The sequence below is a fragment of the Halichoeres trimaculatus genome, unplaced genomic scaffold (genome assembly GCF_033239565.1).
Source record: "Halichoeres trimaculatus isolate MK-OKI-2021-1 unplaced genomic scaffold, fHalTri1.1 fHalTri1_scaffold_12, whole genome shotgun sequence".
Taxonomy (NCBI): Eukaryota; Metazoa; Chordata; class Actinopteri; order Labriformes; family Labridae; genus Halichoeres; species Halichoeres trimaculatus.
In genome coordinates, this window is record NW_027437190.1 from 3511064 (window position 1) to 3532090 (window position 21027).

Below are 21027 nucleotides of genomic sequence, written 5' to 3' on the forward strand. Positions count from 1 at the left end.
CTGGTAAAGAAATGTTGCATTTATTCATGAAAGCTCGACTGTCTTGAATGTGACACTGGCTTCTCCAACACAGGGAAAGTTGACTTCCACATTTTCTTTCTTTAGTTTTACAAAACGTCTAATCGAGGAGGAGAAGCAGAGCCAGGGTAAACTCAGACAATAAGACACGGTGGAGCCTTGTTCAGTCCTGTTAAAACATTTCATGACTACAAAAGCATCTTTAATCAGCGGTGACAGAAAAAAAAAGGATTATAAAACCATGAGAGTGTTGAGTTTCAGTCAAACAGTCAGTCAAACCCTCCGTTTGGTTTCCCTCTCTGAGCAAACAGAGAAATGTCCTTTCCAAGGTGTTAAAGACCCTTCTGCTCCAGTCCGGGGAGAATGGTCCAGTCCTCACCACCATCAATCATACCCCCCCCTCAGAAGCCACCGCTGAGGGCTGGACTGATGTGAGGCTCACCAGAGTGGGTCTCTGTGGGGGGAGAGTGTGCGAGGTCGGCTTCAGGCTGTGTTTGCTGTTTGTGGAGAGCGGAGCGTGTGGTTACATGCCTCAGACAGCCTGGAAGCAGAGCTACCAGCCGACACACACAGCTGATCAGGAGTGTGTGTGGGTGTGTGAGGCTCCTGGAGGGTTGACCCCAGCAGATACTCTCCTCTAACGTCAGAGCAGGTGAGGAAGCTGAAAACGGCCACCTTCATCTCTATACATCACATCTACAGAGTGTCTGACAGAAGCTTTTGGTCCTACGTCACCACAGGCAATGCTAACAACTCCATCAACCAGGAATTCACACCTTGACTGTGTCAGATTATCAGTGCTGAAAAACTGGAATATAAGATTCACATTCAAAACAGAGAGAGTGTTTTCATCTGATTTCCAGTCAATCACGTGTTTCTACACTTAATTCATGGATCATTTACCGGAAAAAGTCCAGAAGATGTCTGATTTCAAGATATTGTAAGGTACAAAATAAGGCCTGGTCAGTTTAGATAGGAAAAAAAATCTTAAAATCTTGTTTGAAAAAAATAAGAACAAAGTCCAAAACCAAAGATTTTTTCTTTCCCCATTGTCAGATTATTATTTCTCTTTAGAAGAAAGTGAAGCATCATTTTATATGAGTAATATCTTGAAATAAGACTTATTTCTGCACCTGTCAGGTGAGTTGAGATTTAATGTAGAAGAGGATTAGATATACCTCATAGTAGTTGAAGTGACAAACTTAATGTTCTTTATATTTTGGAGTCAAGTGTTTGTATGTTACATTGCATTTGATTTTCACCAGGTCAACAAGCGAAGAAAATCACTCCACTGCTTGAGAAGAGGTCTATCCTCTGTGCTTGTTTACATCCAGGTCATAGAGTTCTGTAGCATTGACTGAAGCTACAGCCTCGGCACAACTGAATTACAACATTTTGCACCAATAACATTCAAATCATTTGTTTAATCCATGATCATGGTGCTGAGGTTGAATCAAACCAATGCGTCCTTACTTAGAAACCAACGTTTGTTTGTGTCCTAACATGGCTGTGTCTCATCTACTGTGTTTTGGGTAAAAAGAGTACAGGAGCCCTGAGCAGACAACATCAAAACATTTATTTACGCTCTTTTCTCATTAAAATCTGCCGTTGTTACATTTTTTTACGAGGTCTTGATTGTTTTAATAATTATAACTTGAAAAAGGATTAACTGACCTTGAGCTCTGGATCGTCACAGAGACCAACAGCTAATTGGTTTGTTTTTGAGAAAAACTTATCCTGGTGTCACAAGAAGAAACGCTTTATCTCAGAAATAATGCAACAACCAGCTTTATGGCCCCAAAAAAGCATAAATCTCACACAGGGGACTGACATCCACACAGGATTATTTCAGGGGGAGAAGACAGAAAATTTGTAACCTCAAGAAACTAACCGTAAATTTCCTGTTATCAGTGATGGAACTGTACTGAAAAACATCTATGCTTGTTTTTTTCAAGTTGCTCCCTGACCTGAGGGTGACGGTGGAGGAGAACGACCTCTGAGTGAACTCGCTGAAAGACATCAATGATTGTGAAACTAATCAAACCGCCCGCTGACGACTTCCTGGACGTTACTATTACTAAGTCTTAACTTCTACTGTGTTGTCTCTGCACTCACCGGGTTTCAAACCCGCCACTGTGGGTCAGGGTTATCCTCTGAACCAACAGGAGTTTGTAAACCGTTAATCCGACAGAGACGGCGAGCGCAGGGACCTGCCACTGGCCGGGCTGTTGCTGTAGGCGTGCGAGTTGTCCCGGTCTCTGTCCTTCTCCTTGTCCTTGCTCTCGTGTTTGTGCTTGTGCTTGTGTTTGTGCTTGTGCTTCTTCTTCTTCTTCTTGTGCTCATGGTGGTGGTGGTGGTGATGGTGGCCATGGTCACCGCCGTGTTTGGAGGAGGAGGAGGTGGTGTCTTTAGAGAAGGAGGGCACTGGTGTGGCGGGCATGGAGAGCATGGACTGCTCCACTGACGGCGGCTCTTTTCCTGAAAGGACAAAGGGTACGCCTGTAAGAGTGAGTGTGTGTGAGTGTGTGTGAGTGTGTGTGTCATCTGGAGACTGTTGCTCCAGATGACGTCTTTTTCTGACGTCTACTAAACATCCATGGTACATCCCTGCTATTTTAATTTGCTGGACATGTCCATGTCCGGGCCTTGAACCAGCATCTCTTCAGCTCCAAAGCAAAGTCTCTATGAACTTTTAGTCATGCTTATTGTTTTAATCCTCTTCCTAGTTCCTGTGTATAACCATAGTCCAATTTCTGAAGGTGGCAGACTGTTCCTGCTCATTTTCCTGTAGCTACATTTAGGCCTGGGTTATCGACAATAAACAATATTATTGAAAATATTATTTTTAGACCAAATTAACCACTAATATAATGATAACATATCTAATAATGCAGCACACCCTTTCAAATGAAATGAAATTTTATTTTTGTTGAGTATTTTTTTACTATTGTAATTGGAATATCCATAACTCTTAAATATCCTAAAAAACAAACAAACAAAAGAAAATAAAATGAGCTCCCATTAAATAAAAACTGTACTAAAGTGCAGAATCTCTTTTATTACGCAACAAACTACACTTTCTGTGTTCATGTAAATTCTAATCATCCAGGTCAGAGTTATCCTGAACGCTTCAAACTGAGGAAACTGGACTGTTCAGAGTCTGTGGAGATGTTTCATCCTCTCATCCATAAGGCTATATGAGCTTCATCATCTTCATTATCTTTATCCCAAACTATGAACAGTCCAGTTGTCTCAGTGTGAAGCGTTCAGGATACACTTTCTCTACACCATTTTGTTCTGTTCTGTTTGTATTTCCTCTGTGGATCAAACTCCTCAGTGAGTGTTGACTGTCAGGATGACGGCTCTCCATCTGCAGGAGCAGTTTCTTCCCCAGATGGGAAAACTAGGTTGGTGGTTGTGTTTTAGGTGGACGTGTGAGTTTTTGTTGTGTTACTGCACACTGGCTTGTCTGTGTTGATGGGCTCACCTCGCTCGTTTGGTTTGAAGCTAAAATATTTCTACACTGGAGCTATGGCGTTTCACTTTACATTCATCTTTTTCCCCCCTGATTTTTACAAAATAAACTGTGTTTCTCCTCATGAGGCTCACTTGCTGCATCCTGTGAGTTTACACTAGCCTGATGCTAACGGCCCTGCCTCCCCTGGCGACAAAGATTCTGGATGACTGACAAGAGGGTTCACTCTGTTCACTCTGCTGCAGAACAAACTCGCCCAGGTGCTGAGAGTGATGCAGAGCGAACCCTCTGTCATCTAGTCTGTTTGGAGGTGAGAGATGAGGAAAACAAACACATGCACATGGTGATATATTGAGGCCAGCAAAACTATTGAGTTCATTTAATTTATCGTATGATTAATTGATTTATTGAGTATCCTCCCAGGCCTAGCTTCATTTGATTTTCTCAGCAGCAGGTGGTAATTGTAAATACAGACAAAGGCGTTACACATTTCCACTTCAAAGCTGCTGCTGAACCAAATGAAGCTACAGGAAAATTGACCTCTACAGGAAAACACACACCGTTTGAGAATGGAAAACAGGAAATAGAAAAAAAACGAACAAAATACTTCTTTGATTCAAACGAATGTTTAAAATTAGACATCAAAAAACGACGCTGAAAGGACGTCCTTTGAACATCTTTTTGTGGATTGGACTCACTCACTCCTGCTTAGATGTACACCTGACGCCTGAAAGTGTTCCAATGTGAACTGCAGACTGACGTCAAAGTGGGGTCATGGTTAAACGTCCAGATAATGGACCTAATTTGAAGGTTGTGTAGACATCCAGAATTGGTCTTAGACCGACAGACGTGATGTAGACTTGATCTGCATGTCCATCAGACGTCTGATGTTTAGAGGGGTGTGTTTTATAATGAATGTGTGAATAAATAGATGAAGAGTGGTGTGTGCTTACCAGGTGTGGATGGTCTCTCTAACAGATTGAGGTGATGGTGAATGAAGGCCTGACTGTCATGAACAGTCTCCATATCAATGTCTTCTTCTTCCATCGTGTTGAACTACAACAAACCAGAGACAGGTGTTAGAGCAAGAACTCCTTTCACTCGTCACTCGTTCACTTAAAAAGAGCAAAAACCAACCAGGATACTCTGTCTTTCCCCTTTAACGTCTCAGTGGCTAAAGGTGCTTTTTGACCAGAAGTACCTGGAACAACTCTTCAAGGAACCAAATGGTTCCTGTGTACGGCAAGCCCTTTTAACATTTAATAGCTAGTCTGGATATGTAATACAGATATCCGCAATTCAATTCTTCCTAGTCAAATTGAACATTTCAGATATCCACAATGACATTATTCCTATCCACAATTGTAATTTCAGATATCCACAACTTAATTCCTCCTAGGACAAATCACGTCCCCTTCCCAATTCATGTGTGTGGGGTTTCTCATTACAGATATCTTAAATTCAGTTATGGATAGCCACAATGTGAGATGTGGATATTATGATGATCCATAACTCTAGTTGCAGATATCTACAATTTCATTCTGGCCAGTCACAATTCCAAATCAAGATATCTTCAACCCCTTCCATTAAAGATATCTATAATAGCATTTATAGATATCTTTAATTACATTTTGACTAGTCAAGAGGCCGTTATAGATATCTTGAACTGGAATTACACCTAGTCAGAATGAAATTGTAGATATCTGCAACTAGATTTATGGATAGCCATAATTTAGTTGCAGATATCTATAATCAAGTCAGAGATATCTTTAAATTAATTGTGGTTAGAGATATCTCAAATTCAAGATATCTTAAACTTTTATTTTGACTAGTCAAAATGTAATTACAGATATCTTGAAACAGAGTTTTGACCAGGCGAATTCTTGTTGCAGATAACTGTAATGATGACAAAAGTCGTAGATTTCTTGCACAACTCTCTTGTGAACGTAGCTCTTGTTCCCCACAAAGTCCCTGATTAGAAATTTGTTCTATTTCATGGCATTTTCTAAATATCTTGTCGATGACTGCAATCGCCATTTCTTCTGCTAAGAAAATTGTGAAAATGATTTTTCTCTTCTCTCCTCCAGTTTATTTGGGTCAGTATCCAATAGGAAGCCTTGCATGTCCAGCGTCATGAACACATTTCTGACAGTCAAAATCACAGTTAAGATATCTTTCACGGTAATTCTGGATAGTCAAAACTGAATTAGAGATATCTGCAAGTGACATTTAGTATGCGTGACGATGCGGAGGGCAGCTTTAGGGGAGTCATTGACATTGACAAGTGGAAACTGAGTTACAGATATCTCTAACTGTTATTGTGACTAGTCAAAACTGAATTATAGATATCTCCAACTGTATTTTTGACTAGTCAAAACTGAATTTTGACTAGTCACAATTATTTTGTTGATATCTATAATACTAATTCCAGAGAGTCAAATGTAGCTATAAATTGTTAAAAACGCTTGCCATACCTGTGGCCTGTTATATATCTATGTTTCAACCCATCTCTGAAGGCAGGACTTTTATGAAAATCAGGCCAGCTATGTAAAAAAAAAAGGATGTAAGTAATTGCACTACAACGCAAGACCAGCAGAGTAAGAAGCCAGAAAGACTGGTAAGAAGACGGCGAAGGTCATTCAGCAAAAATGACGCCACTTAAGCTGAAGACATCATTTAGTGCAACACCACAGTTAGCCTGTTGGGATGGAGGATATGCAGTCTGTGCTTTATTTCACTACAGATGGATTTGTGAAATTAACACGTGTAAAAAAAAAAGACAAAGTGCTGTCAGGAGAGTGTGTTACCCTGATCTTGAAGCGCCCCGCTCGTCCCTCGTCTTCTTGTTGCTGCAGGATCTGTCCTGGCTCAGGGGGGGAGCCCAGCGGGGTCTCAGCCTTCCTCTTCAGGCCCTGAGGGGGCTGGCCCACCCCACACACTCCTAAGGAAACAGGATCTGGCTCTTCCTCCACCTGGAAAACACACACACACACACAAACACATACACACACACACACACACACACACACACACACACACACACACACACACACACACACACACACACACACACACACACACACACACACACACACACACACAGACACAAAAAAAGCTCTGTAGTGAAGCATTTTCTGTCAAATAACCTACATTTGAAAGTTTTTCTAAATGTCTGTTTTAATATGATAAATTGTCAGGGCTGGGAGGTCAAGGCTGGGATTGGACTGATCACTTGAGATCCTCTCAGAGTCTGGTTGGGTCTCTGCAGTCATTCTGGGTCTGAAGGTGATGCAATGGGAATGAGGTTCAGCCAAGCACCGCTGGCAGCTCTACAGCACCCACAATTACACAGATCCAACCCAAGATAACACAGATTAGATGATGTAGTTTCTATCTGTGCCATCTGAAAACTTGTACGTTACTAAATCAAATGAATTCAATCAGAGGGGGTGAAGACCACCGAGGAGCTCGCCGATGAGATCACCGTCAGCGAAGTGAAGAAACCACGAAATCTGAGCTGCTGAAGCAGGAGGTACGCTGTCTTTAACTGATGTGATCACAGAGGTAAAACACCAGCTCAACCTAACAAATCAATCAAACATGGTATAGAGCTAAAGAGCTTTCTCTTCTGACAAACAAACCCCCATCACTCACAGCTGAGTAGCTCATGCCGACACCATGGATGCCGATACTGGCGGGAGTATCTACGACCGCGCTGACCCCCAGCTCGGGCTTGATGGTCGGGTTGAGGACAGCTTTCTTCTCCTTCAGGTTCAGCACCAGGCCCAGTTCTGGCAGCGGCAGGCAGGACGGCCGGGTCAAGCCGAACAGAGTGTGGTAGAGGTTGACGGCGTCACAGCGCAGCCGCCAGTCGTGGGAGGTACCTGAGAAAAGGAAGGAGGAAGAGTTGGTTAGATCAAAATGGAGAACACACAACACAAACTCAAATCTGATCAAGTGTTTGTCTAATTTTTAGCATTAACTGTTTATTACACACAATGACTCACATTCACCAGGACAGAAAAATTTCATTTCAAGATATGAAAGACAAAAATGGCATCTGGTTTGCTTCAAATAGTTCAAAATGTGCCATTGGAGAAAGAACAAACTACCCAATGAGTTTCTCGCATCAGGACAAAACTCAGTCACATTTTGCTCCGACTGCAGAGCCTTGTGGTAGTATCTTAAAGTAAAAAAAAACTTCTGGTTTGTTATCCCACCAAGATGAAACAAATAAATCACATGGATTTTTCTACATTTTCCTCAAAACCCCCCCAAAAGATTGGACTTCCGGTTGATGGTGATATGGAGTAGTCACACTTTTTTCTAAGCTCCCACATCATCAGCCCTGAACACAACAAACTGCCGTTGACAATCAATAAGATCCATAACAACCCTTGGCGCTGAAAACAGGTCAATCAGATTGAAGAAAGAAGAAAACAACAAGGAAGACTTGGCAACTAGCACCATCATGGCTACGCCAACAACAATGCTAGCAGGCCTCAAGTCTTTCCTCTTGTCAGAGTGTAATGCTGCTTACTCTAAACTCGCCAAAAAGCTGAACAACATCCAGACCACACTTCTGGACCCCCACCACCTTCTTTCTTTGCTGGAGTTATCTGTTAACACAACCAACCAGGACGTGCTGGCCATGCACACAAAGCTAAGAACAGTGACCGAAGGGAATGCTAAGCTAAAAATCAAACTCATCCATTTGGAAAGTAGGTGCGGGTGGAATAAAGTAAGAATTAGCCCTTCCACTACAACAGTGAAGGTCCCACCCAACGGCCTTCTTTTTTCAGCTGCTGGTCTAAGTTTCTGGTGAACACGTGTTAACCTTGGCCCGGAGCTGGATTGAGCTCACCGCTTGTTAACAGCTGAGCCAGGCCCTGTTGAGAGACACAGGGCAATCATGATATGCTTCCAGATTTCAGATTCAGGAGCTGGTGGTTCGGTAAGCTTGGAAGCTGAGAGGCAAACTGAAGCATAAAGACTCTCTGATCGACTACCGCTCTGAGATACTGGAACAACGATCTGTGTTCCAGAATGTCATGGAAGAGCTCTACAGCCACTTCTTCAAGCAAGCCTTCCAACAGCTACTCATCATGACCAAAGAGGGGAGAAGACAGTGGTTTGCATCTCTAAGAGATCCCCAAAATTTCATCAAATCCCACCATCGGTGCAGCATGACTTCATTTGGTATGACTGTTTCGAAACTAGTCAAAAAAAAAAACCCAGAACAAAAAAAAAAAAAAAAAAAAAAGTTGTTTAATGTTTGAAAGGGTTCTTTTTGAAAGACAGCGAAGTTTGTTTACCTGCTTTACAAGTTTCAACCCTCTTCCGGGGTCTTCGTCAGAAGCGTCACATGATGGTGAAGTGACGTGTCATGGGCTGCTTTTATGAAAAGTAACAAATTCCATAGGGGGATCAGAGAGGCCATCGAGATAAGGAAGCGTGCACCAACATCTATGAACCGGGACGACGGAGCATCCACCCTATCCCACACCTGGAGAAGGCGCCAGTCAGTAGGGGGTGCAAGCCTCCCTGCCATTTCTGATCATGTTATCACTTTCATGAATCAATATCTGGCAACTCGGGTCTGGTGCAGACAAGAAGACCATTTATTTATCTATTTAATTGTTTATTTGTTTATTCTGTTCATGTTTGCTTAGAGGCTCTGGATTAACCAACTCTGAATACAGAATCCTGCTTTCTCAAACCCCTGTCTTTTCCTGCTGTACCTGACCCTGTGACTCCTCTGCTGCTGGTGTTGGAGAGTTTAACACCTAATAATGCTGAGCTGACGATCCAAAGACCCAGTGTCCAGGGCTCTGAGTGTGTGTGTGTGTGTGTGTGTGTGTGTGTGTGTGTGTGTGTGTGTGTGTGTGTGCGGTGTGTGTGTGTGTGTGAGGGGGTGGACTGTGGCTTTGTGAGCACAGTAGAAATAGATGAGTCTAACAGCAGCAGAAGCCCTCAGAGTTTATGTTCTTTCAGCGCTGACCTTCAGCTGCTGAAACACCATCCTGCGTGAGTGTGTGTGTAAGTGTGTGTGTGTTAAACACATGGGGGGCTGTGGGTTTGTGGGCGAGGAATAAAACAACCAACACATTTTCTGAGCATAGTATTTAAGGTTAGCACACGATGGTCACTGCATGTTTAAACTGGCACAGACAGGGTGTCCAGCAGCCACACAGCCATAGCCACAGCCACACACACACACACACACACACACACACACACACACACACACACACACACACACACACACACACACACACACACACACACACACACACACACACACCCACACCCACCCACACACACACACACACACACACACACACTGCCCTGTCTTTCAAACTAAAGCTTGCTGTAAATAATGATTAGTAATATTTTCCTGAAAAATTTGCGAGCCTGTGAGTAAACAGATTAATAACACGCTACAGAAGGAGCCCAGTCGTCCAGGGACATAAAGGATTGTTCAAACAGACTCTTATTAGGGTTTGGAGGTGCCAAGTGTTTGGATTGGCAGGCTAAAGCGTTGCTGCCCGGCTCAGAGACACACAGGACCCCCTGGAAGAGAGCGAAATCATGTAACCTGAGGACACAATAGGAGGCAGGAGTGTGCACGTACATAAATGGTACAAGCACGGGACCAGAGCGTAGACCCCAAATCGTTCAGGACTGAGAGGAACAACCAGATAAAATAAGGAAACAGACCTGACCCCCTGAACCCGCTGAAATAACTGTGGCACCTGGCTCAACTCTCTGTCACGGATATCAGATTTAGCTTTTCAATACCAAGATCTGCTGAAAAGTTCTCCTCTAAAACCAAAACTCCAACATCAGCATGAACAAGTCTAAAGTTTTACCTGTGAGTCAAAGTTTATCAGTGCTGCCAGTCAGCTTCATGCTACAATGTGTCTCCCAGAGTTTCAAGTCCACTCACAGCTGGAACGATTTCTCGACCCCAGTAACTCCAAAAGCCTCAAGGCAAACGGCCAAAAAGCTTGAGTTGGTTCTGGTTAACCCTTTTTTAAAACCTGTTCTCATCCTTGATGAGAAAATCAATGCATTCAAAGGGACAAATAAGCTCCCATTGACTAGTAATTCTTGTGTGAGGCTAATTTGATTTAATGATCATGATCAAGGTTTGAGGAAAAGCTACGCTGCTGATCTGAGACTCTGATGGCGTTGCCTAAAGTGTGTGGGTGTGTGTGTGTGTGTGTGTGTGGTTATCTCACCTGAGTTCATGAGCTTCCAGAGCTGGTCAACCAGAGCTTCGTTGCACAGAGGTGAATCAGTTGACTTGGTGAAGGGTGGATTCTTAGAGAGCATACCCAGAATCTTGTGTCTGTTATATATACAAACAAACAAACAAACAAACAAACTAGCAAGATCAAACCGTGGACCTCTAAACAACACGTTCACTTGTTTGACCACCACAATCACTGGTGTCAGAGACACACTGCAGTCACTGCTTTAACTCAGAGAAACCAAAACCTCCTTCAAGAAAAAGTGAACTCTTTAGGTTAATCTTCAGTAAAGATGATCTGAGTCGACCAGAAGAGAAGTTATAGAAGAATGATCCTTATTCCTAATATAGTCAAAAGAAAATGCTCCCTTTGTTAGAAACACCGAGGCTCTATTTTTAATCTCGGGCTTCAAAGAAAAGTGCTGTGACCACAACACGAGGACTGTTTCACTTTTTTTGTATCCTGGGAGATACAGACATCTGGCAGGTTGTGGGGGGGAGGGGCATACAGTATATGAAAATTTTATTTTAGGAAAAATTTATTGGGGGGTGGGGGGGTGTCATTTCCAGGTCATGTGACTTCATGCCAGCTTTCAAAATTATATTGATAAATTTCTATCAAATTTCAGAATGGCAGCCTATGTGGAAAAAGACAGCGACCATGAGGCAAGTCCTAATTTTTTTCATGTGAATTATAGTTTGGTAGAACTTGTTTTAATAAAATATTGTTCCTTAAGGATGAATTTATGTATTGCTTTTTAGAGATATTGAATAACATCTAGACAGCTTTGATAATCAGGTGTTGAATGTCTGTATCCTGTGGGATAAACTGTCCGGATAAGGGTATAAAATTAGAAAACTCGATCACAGATAAACGTATGTTTAGAGGACAATAGATCCCCAGTTTCATTTTTGGCTTTAAATCCAATCACTAGCTTAGTTAGCCTTTGGTCCTGTCCTGTCTGTGCTGGCTCCTCATTGCTCCAGTTGATATGTCACTTAAACCAGACACAGCCTCCATACAACTTCACCTGCGCTTGTTTACACCTGAGTTACAGAGCGTTATAGCATTATGGTGGTAAACACTGACAAAAGACATTTGTGTGTTTATAACACAGTGTTTACAGTGAGAAGGACACTGAGATGTAAGCCTGAATGTGTGTGAAGTGAGAACATGTGTTTGCCTACCGGACATAATGAGTCGGGTCATTCTGGACCATGTTGAGCAGCCACTGCAGCTCCGCTGAACTTCTTTCCACTGCAGGACAAACAAACAGACAGAAACACCAGTTAAAGGTCGTCCCATTTCAAACAAACAAAACAAACACATAATAATAATTCCACAGTTAAATTTGGAAATCTGGCTAAATGTAGGGGAAAAATGAACTTCATCTTTCATTTATGCAAATCCCTTTGTTTCTGATGGAAACAAAGGGGAAATGTCTTTGATTGTTCTGTATTTTACAGTTTAACTCAGAGCAGCAGGTCTAATGGATCAGGAGCCACCAAAGCTAATGTATGAATGAAGATTAAGGAGGTTCAAAAGAGCACTGGTAAAGTCCCACCTCGAGTGTAATCCACCAGAGCCTCCAGAGCAGCAATGCGAACATCCACAAAGTGTCCATACTCTGCGTATGACTTGAAGAGTGATGCGTCGCTGGGAATGTGTCCGTTCTTCTGCAGCTGGCGTATCGCTTTTAGACAACTGCAGAAAAAGAAAACTGGAGGGTAAGGATGAGGAACCATGGAGGATTCTGTTATCAAGGGATTAATGCAAAAACACTGTCAGATGTTAAAACATTAACACAGTTTAGTCCAGTTTTCAGTTGATGCTCTCAGTTAAAAATAACAGAACTTTGTGAACATCGCAGTACTTGTTACACTTCTCCATCACCAACCATATAAGAGACCAGGAAAGACTTCTGATATCAACTGTCCACATCGCACAGAGCTCTACATGGCACAGAAACAAACTGCACTGAATGTTGTTAAGGATTCAATTTACAACTCTAGAGCTGCTGATGATGATACAAAACTAGTCTAGAGGTCACTTTTGCATCTTTTTTGGTGTAAAAGATATTGATACAGCAATATACCAAGATACTTTGACCTCAGATACAATATTGGTATTTCAACTTTATTTTCAACTTTTAATATCGGTTCATTTGTAAAAATAAAAATTCATATTTTAGCCGAGTTAGATATAAAATACAACTTATACATCTTGGCTGTAATCACAGAGCTACTCCACGGTGTGTTGCCCATAGACTGAATAACAAATATAATCTCAAAGTATATTTAATATATTTCATTTCTAAACTTGATGATGTTTTGTTTTTGTTTTTTTTGTATTGCGCAAGTTAGACATCAATGTTTTCTCAATTTTTGGGTTGGTTGGTTTAAAAACATTTGAAGTTTAATTTTAATTTTTACAGTGTTGTACAATAAAATCATAATCCCAGTCACGTCATTTTCTAATATAAGTTTGTTTTTTGTACAAGAATTGCATTACACCAATTGACATTTATAAGTTCCACCAACTGACCATGTCTATCTTCCAATAATTTCTTTGTAACATCAGTTAAATGTCACCATAGTTTAAGTGACAAACTTGAAACTGATTTTTGTTTTCAAGTTAAGCGTTTGTATGTAACACTGCTTTTGACGAATAGTAGTTCAAAAACAAAATAGAAAAGTTGTTTCCCATAATCAGTTTTGACTCAATTTCAATTTTGAATAAAATTGTAACTTACATAAAAATCATTTCTATTTAGCGGTGTTTATGTGTGAAAGTAACGCGCTGAAAATTCTCTAAATAAAGCGTGAATACAGACCGATATCAGATTCTTTTGGTGGGAGTCCGTTTATTTGTGTTTTTGGTCAAGTAAAATATGGCCCCGTCTGAGTGCAGAGGAAACCTGCAGAGGAGCAGGGAGGGGGTGTTTGGTGCGAGCGCTCTGGGCTTCTGCTGCACAAAAACACTGCTGTAGGGGTAATTTCTGCCCTAAAACTTGTCATAGGACCCAACTTGTTCCATCCCGGAGTATCACTTTAAGACACATGTTGTGATGTCAAACTGAATTTAAAAACTGAGAGGACAATGAAGCACACACACTGCACTCCTGACCTGACGGTGATGGTGTTTCTAAAGCTCGGCAGCAGTTTCTCCATGTTGAGGTATCTCGTGATCTCCTCCAGGATGAGACGGACATCAGCGTTCAGGTTGTCAACCGTCCTCACCTCGTTGTTTATGCTGATGGCGGGCGTCAGAGAGTTGGTGAGCGCCTCGATCAGATCTGCTCGGTAATAGTTATCTGAAAACTGAAGACGGGACGGGTGGACAGGAAAAATACACAAGGAGAGGAAGGATGTTGATCACAGTGAGACCAATGATTTACTGCTAATATCTGTTGGTGTAATTACGCTTACAACAGTAATTTATATATGAAATATTTCTATGATGGGACTCAATACAAAGACCACTGTGAGTGAGCCAGAGTTCATGACTTATGTTTGTGAGGGAGTGTGAGTGTTTACTTTGTTTTTTCTGTTGTCGTTGTATTTGATGAGGTCGAGAATGAAGCTGAGGACATCTTTTGGACAGAGGTTCTGGACGTCTCTGAGTAAAGCCATCGCCACTGGCATCGTCTGTCAGAGAAACAAGGAAGGAAGACAAACCAATGAGATGATGTTAGCATGAGAAACACAATGAGACAGCTGGGTCTTTAGTGTAAGGGCTGATCCCAGTTGTCCCCATTAGCCCCTGGGTTTGCACTTGCACATCCAGGATTCTTTGTTGGGGTATGAGAAATTTCCCATATCAACATATCAAAATTTTAATCAGATTTTCAATCCTTTGCTTCCCCACGTAAATATTAGCCATGTTTTGAATTGTTGGTTGTATTCTGAAATCACTCGTAATAACGATCTAGCTAACGCTGCTATAGCGACAGCTACAGCTAATAATAGCTACACTAATGTCAGACTAAAGTGATCAATTCACAGCAAACAGACTTCACTACAATGAACTATTTCATGAATGATTGGTCAGATAAGCTGCATTCAGTAGCTGCATTAGATACACAAGTTATGATAAGCTAACGTTACAGTATTCAGGAGCTACATCATATAGCTTCTAGAAAATGTAATGTTAGCTTAATGTTTGCTTCGGTAGCTTAGCTGTCTCCTCACTCATGTGATGCAGTACAATCTGATATCAGTTTATCATCACTTCATAAAAATGTGTTTGCTTTGGAAGAGGAGAAACAGTCGCACTGACTACAACAGCCAGCGAGCAACAAGGGGTGACGACGTAGTGGAAATCAATCGGTCTCTCGTTTCTAAGAGAAGTGTTGTCACCGCTCAAAACAGAGGGCCAACGGCAAGAAGTGAGACGAAGGGGGAGGGGAAAGAGGCACAACTGGGATCGTCCCTAAGTCTTGGTCTGGTAGAAACTGGTTTCAACGTGGCAAAAATGTTTATTATTGACCAAAAAAAAATCTCACACTGTTCTAGCTGTAAGAACTTTATTTTATTTTATTATACGGTGTCAGAAAAAAATGATTTTCATCTGGGAGGCTGACTGAAGGCTGGTGGTGCTAGCTCTGCTAACGTTAGCCATACCCAGCAAACTGACACTGTTTATCTGCAGACTCTGTGATCCTATGTTGAGTTCAATGTAGTCATACTATGTTTCCTGACCTTGAGACAAGCTGGTTTGTCAGAACTGAAACAACATGAATGACTTGCATTAATATCCGCTGTCATAGGAGCATCAAAGTAAAACCAGTTAAGGTTGACGGTGTGTGGGACAGAGTGTTTGAACTGTGTGCTCACCCTCTGCAGGAAGTAGCTCTGGAAGCTGATGAAGTTGTTGGTCTTGACAATGTTGGGGCAGCTCTTACAGCAGAACATTCTGGTGAACAGAGACTTCATGGCCGGCGGGCCCTGCCACGTGCTCACCATGGAGTTAGCTATCTGTAAGATTCACACATGAGAAGAAAAGAAGCACATGGTTATCCCTCCAGCTCCACACATGAAGGTCAGATCTGTCAGCTGGGTTCCATCTGCTGTCATCACAGCTCAATAAGAATCAAATATTCGCCGTTTGTGCCGAGCGTGAGGAATGTGAAACGTACACAGAGGTGCCCTGCACGCTCTCGAGCTGTGGAAGTTCCTTCAGAGAAACACGGGCACGGGAAACAATGTCCTTTCTGTTCATTTTAATCTTTGTGGTGAGAACAGAACTACAAAGTCAAAGCCAAACGTACACACAAGAAGCACATGAGGTTTCCACAGGTATGAAGAGCGGTGGTTCCAGCGGTCTCTGCGCTCCAACAGGATATTGGGGAATTTATGTTAATGTGTAATATAGGGCTAAGGGTCACTGACACAGGATGTTGTCATTTGGTAAGGTAAATAAAGGGAGACATGGACACCACCACCGTTCTGCACACACACCACAGCACATCTGTGTTTTCTCTGTCGGTTTTTTAGGCACGGGAATGTATTAGACAGTTTTTCACATTTTCAGCCTGGAGCTGTTTCTTCTTTCTTCCCACTGAAAACAAGCGAGAAAACGCCGTCCCAGCCAATCAGGACGCAGCCAAGTCAATCCAAGGGTTACAGTCAGTCATAACTCACTCCGTGGTCACGGTGGGTTTGTGGAGTGTGTGCTCATGTGCATACTGAAGTGTGCGTGTGTGTGTGACAATATGCGTGTGTGAAGTTGAAGCCAAAGGCCATTAAGGATGGAGTCTGTTGGGGGGCTCCACGGCCAAACATAGCAGCCTAATGAAAGAAGTGAAGTACCGCCATCTCAAGCTCCACTCTGTTTATCATGCTGCAAAAATATTGGTTCAGGTGGAACCCGGATGGCGGAAATCCAGTGGGGTTAAAGTTGGAAAAGACTAAATCCAGAGAATAGAGAATTTCCTGGATTATTCTGTCAGCTGAGCTGCAGCACGAGAGGGTTAAAGTGGTGGGTGGCCTCGCTGCAGCGGAAGTGAAACATTGGTCTCCAACTGAAAACTTTGCATGTATATGTGTTAGTCATCTCACTTTTAGCAGAAAGCAGCAAACACAGAAAAACGTATTAAAACAGAATTTGTCTTTCTGGTTCCTCTTTCTTTTTTTCTCCCTTCATCCATAATTGATCTCCTCCACCCTTCCCCTCCACCTTCTCTCCTCTGTCCTTTGATTCTGCTGTCACGCTCTTCTTCTCTTTTTCCATTTCAAGTTTATTATTTCCAGAGCAATTCCAACAGATTAACCAGAACATAGCTGGGTTGTTTTCCGTGAAGTTCACCACACCACAGACCATCTAAACCTCACTTCTGTGACCTCTGACTCAGAGCCCAGAAGTAAAAACACCTTCAAACACTGGAAATTTCAAACCACAGTGTCAGGATGGCCTCATTTAACACCATACAGGGTTAATCTTCAGAATTAGTTTGGAGGGACTTGAACCCATTTATACTTCTACCTAAAGAGCCATGTGACTTTTATAAACTACACAAGAAGAACGCCTACTTTGTGCAGCAAAGAAACTCTTCACATCCTCAATTATTCTAACTTCACAAAGTTCCAACCCGACAACATGCTTGTCCTAAGCTAGCCGTCAGAGCTCAGGGCTGCAAACGCTGCTAAATCAAGGCTTCACTTATCAGCTGCTGAGTCAGAGAGATATGAGAGGCATGGTGCATTAATCTGATGATACAAGGAAAACATCATTTACAGATACAACCCATTTTTCTCTCTCTGGTGTTTTAAAAACCTCTTTCTTCACCCTCTGAAACACTTCATTTTAGCTGCTGTCTCTTTAAGGCTCCCTGGTCCACAAACCCTCTTCCCTCTGATTGGCCAGTCCTCTGGAGACCTGTCAGAGGCAGAGATATCCAGTCTTTTTCAAACCGGCCACTACACCCTCTCCCTGCCTACTATCCCTTTCTTTGTGTGTCCTTGCGGGGGTCTGCCATATGAAGTGTGTATCCTAAACCCCATCAGCAGGGAGTGGTAGTGATCTGTAAAATCCTCCACCCACAGGTCGGCATCAGTCTGCACTGATGCCGACCTGCACAACACGGGCATCACAGATTGTGTCCGGTGGTATCCCTCTTGAGACAGACTTCTGGAATGTTCCACAGCATCCCTGACAAAGATGGCTTCTTTTAGATGCATGTACAGCCCTCTGCCCTCTTTGGATAAAACAATAAAAGTTATTTCATCAACTTAGACCCATTTAATATGCTAGTTTCACTTGGGTGATATAGGCTGATCAAATTCACACTGCAGAAATTTTCTCTGGGTATTTAGACCATTTCTTATTTTCAGTGTTTTGAATGTTTTTGTGAAATTTCAATACCAACTGTGAAGAGGATCTGTTTTAATGAGACTGCAGCGCCACCTTTAGGCCCGGAGTCTCACACACACTGTCATGAAGACATCATTTTTACCAAGACCTATGTTTGTTTTGGAAATGAATGGAGATCAGATCTTCTTTTTAACTCTGCATTTCTTTGTTCAAGACAACTTTTTACCAAATACGCCACAAGGTAAGGTATTTATCAACAGTTAGGTAGAGCCATGGTTTGAAACGGGACAAACTCACCAATTAGAGCTAATGTAACCTCACTCTTCATTTTATTGAAAGACTCTCAAGTTTGAACAGACCACTGCAGAATAACTGCTGACTGTGGGTTGGAATCAATGTTAGCACAAACAGTTTAGCTCCTGTGTTAGCCTTTAGCTCGTGCTCTATCTCTCTCCTGTTTATTTTTCTTCTGCTCTTCTGTCCTTTTTCTGTCTGACAGTTAGGCTCCAGAGTCCACCATCACTACAAAATTTATCACAGAAATCTTTTTCAGCAGAGAAAAACACAGATCTCTCTTCTCTCTACTAAGCCTCACCAGCTGGCGTGGTGATGTCATAGAGACTTAGACGTGCTGTAAATCAATCTGGTCCTGCCCGACCCAATCGGAAAGCTAAGAAGTTGAATTTCAAAATAGCCTACATTTGTGCAAATAATCTCATTTTAAAGTGTGGATTAAGATCAGGCATATATAGAGAAGGGAGACCTTTTCAAGATCATTTAAAAACTCCTTACCAGCCCCTTAAAGTTACAACAAAAAATATATTTTTTTGCTGCTGTCATCATAAAAATATAATCCTTGTTTTTGCATTAATTTAGGACAGCTTGTTCTATGACATCATGATTAACTACAATAAACTGACTTGTCATTAAATTAATATAAAAGGATAATTTATAACTTTAAACCAAAGAAGGATAAAATGAATATCCACAAAGAAACCTGCCCCTCGAAAAATGTCACAAACCAGTTAAGGCATCCTCATATGAATAACCTCATTATTTTAGCAAGTCGAGTGAAGAGCTGATGCTATTTTCAGAACAGAGTGTTTTGATCAGTTTACAGACAGATTCAGGTATTGCAAAAACAAATGAACATGTAGGGGTTTGAAAATCTGCACATGCTCAGTCTGAACATCCAGGGTTGGTACTGTATATCTGTGTTTACAGTGTGGGACAGCAAAATACCCCCTCTTCAAAGACAGATATCATAGGTTCATTTTCCTGCATGAGACATTTTCTTGTGATAGAATCATTAAATTTAACTACAGATCATTTTTTAACTCAACTCTTTGTTGGCTGAGATCCTCAAACATGGAGGGATTGTCAATTATCATCAATAAGTTTACCAAAACTCCGTGTTAGACTTAGTGTAAAACTAAACAACCCTTCCTTTCATCTGTACCAGACACTATTTCAAACAGTGCATCCAACACCAGAAATTTATTTTCAACAAAAGCCAGGTGTTGAGAAGCAGAAACTCCATTTTCTGCAATGGTAAGCTGCCACCCAGCAGCTCTTGTTGAGTCTAAATCAGTGTTTGGATCAACACATACACACACAGGTTGACACATACCTTGGCCAAACAGAAGCAGGCCTGCATGCGGACTTTGTAGAAACACTGCTCTTGCTCCAGGATGTCTGTCAGAGCCAGTCTGGAGGCAGGAGTTGGGAACTTTTCCAGAGCTGAGATTGCCTCCTCCTGGCAGAGGAATCACATTTTTTAGGATGGAAACTGATCTGAACTGATGAAGCACAACTTGATTTCCCTTTCCTAACTGTAAGCAGAGCTAAAATGACAAGCTGCTGTCAGAATGTTTCCCAAAGAGCAAGGAGAGATTACGAGGGATTATAAATGTTCAAAACAAAGACAGGTTCAAAGCTTCTTCCCATGAACCCACCTGAGCCACTACATCCCTCTCATAGCGCAGCTGATACTGCCACATGAAGTCTGCCTGCTCAAACTCCACCTTCCTCAGGATGGACATGTCGGGGTCGATCCGGATCCAGAGGAGAGGAGAGTCAGCACTGTGAACATGGGAAGAACATGTTACGCCTGTTTAACACGTTTAACGTTACCAAAGAGGTGTGTGGATGTGAATGAAGAAGCATACAGTATCTGCTCTGCAGTAACATGTCACTGAGACGACTTAGCTCTTTGTTTAAAAAGGATTAGCAACAAAAGTGATGTCTTACTCCATGGCTGATAAATCCATGTCCACCTCCTCTCCATTCATCAGAGGAATCTTCTTTTTCTTGTTTCTGGAACAACAGAAAAAAACCCCGAAAAATCAGCCATAAAAAGCACAAGTTATCGGTTTGGTTTGAATAATCATATGCAGCAGCTCATTTTGAACACTCTTTAATGCACCAGTTTGTTTTGAAAGCTCTGTAAGGCTGTAGTTTGTCTTTTCAACAGAATTAATCATGTAGTTTGTTTTGAATGCTCTTTTAGACTGCAGTTGGGTTTTTTAGGGATGCTACCAAAGACTTAACTTTGTTTTGGATGCTCTGAAATGCAGTTGGCTGTTTTTTCTTAAACACAGTAATTTGCTTTGAATGCTCTTAAATTCTGCCCTCGTATTTCCTGACCACTCTTTGATGCAGCAGTTTGTTTAAGAGCTCTTCAATGCACCACTTAATTTTGAACACTCTCAAGACTGCAGTTTGTTTTGAATGCTCTTAAATGATATAGTTTGATTTTTTAACACTAATAAATGCAGCTGATTGTTTATTTCAACACTTCAATGCTGTAGTGAGTTGTATACTCTTAAATGCTCAAGTTTTTTCCTTTTTTTTTGAACACTCTTACAAACACAAGTTTAGTTTTTCATGACCACTCCTAAATGCACAAGTTTGTTTTGAATACTCTCTAATCTTGCTTTTTAATCACTCTTGCGCCTGAAATACACC

General features: G+C 41.8%; 1 protein-coding gene across 1 annotated transcript in view; it reads right to left on the reverse strand.

Moving 5' to 3' along the window:
• taf2 (TAF2 RNA polymerase II, TATA box binding protein (TBP)-associated factor) overlaps window positions 1–21027 on the reverse strand; it is a 52141-nt gene continuing 31114 nt past the window's right edge. The window contains exons 15-27 of the mRNA XM_074683540.1: window positions 20311–20376; window positions 20016–20142; window positions 19691–19816; window positions 15585–15725; window positions 14286–14396; window positions 13876–14069; window positions 12314–12453; window positions 11937–12006; window positions 10738–10847; window positions 7148–7377; window positions 6301–6465; window positions 4447–4549; window positions 1–2496 (exon numbers count right to left, since the gene is read on the reverse strand). Coding sequence (XP_074539641.1) covers window positions 2198–2496; window positions 4447–4549; window positions 6301–6465; window positions 7148–7377; window positions 10738–10847; window positions 11937–12006; window positions 12314–12453; window positions 13876–14069; window positions 14286–14396; window positions 15585–15725; window positions 19691–19816; window positions 20016–20142; window positions 20311–20376 — 1882 coding nt within the window. The 3' untranslated portion in view covers window positions 1–2197. The remainder of the gene's footprint in view (window positions 2497–4446; window positions 4550–6300; window positions 6466–7147; window positions 7378–10737; window positions 10848–11936; window positions 12007–12313; window positions 12454–13875; window positions 14070–14285; window positions 14397–15584; window positions 15726–19690; window positions 19817–20015; window positions 20143–20310; window positions 20377–21027) is intronic.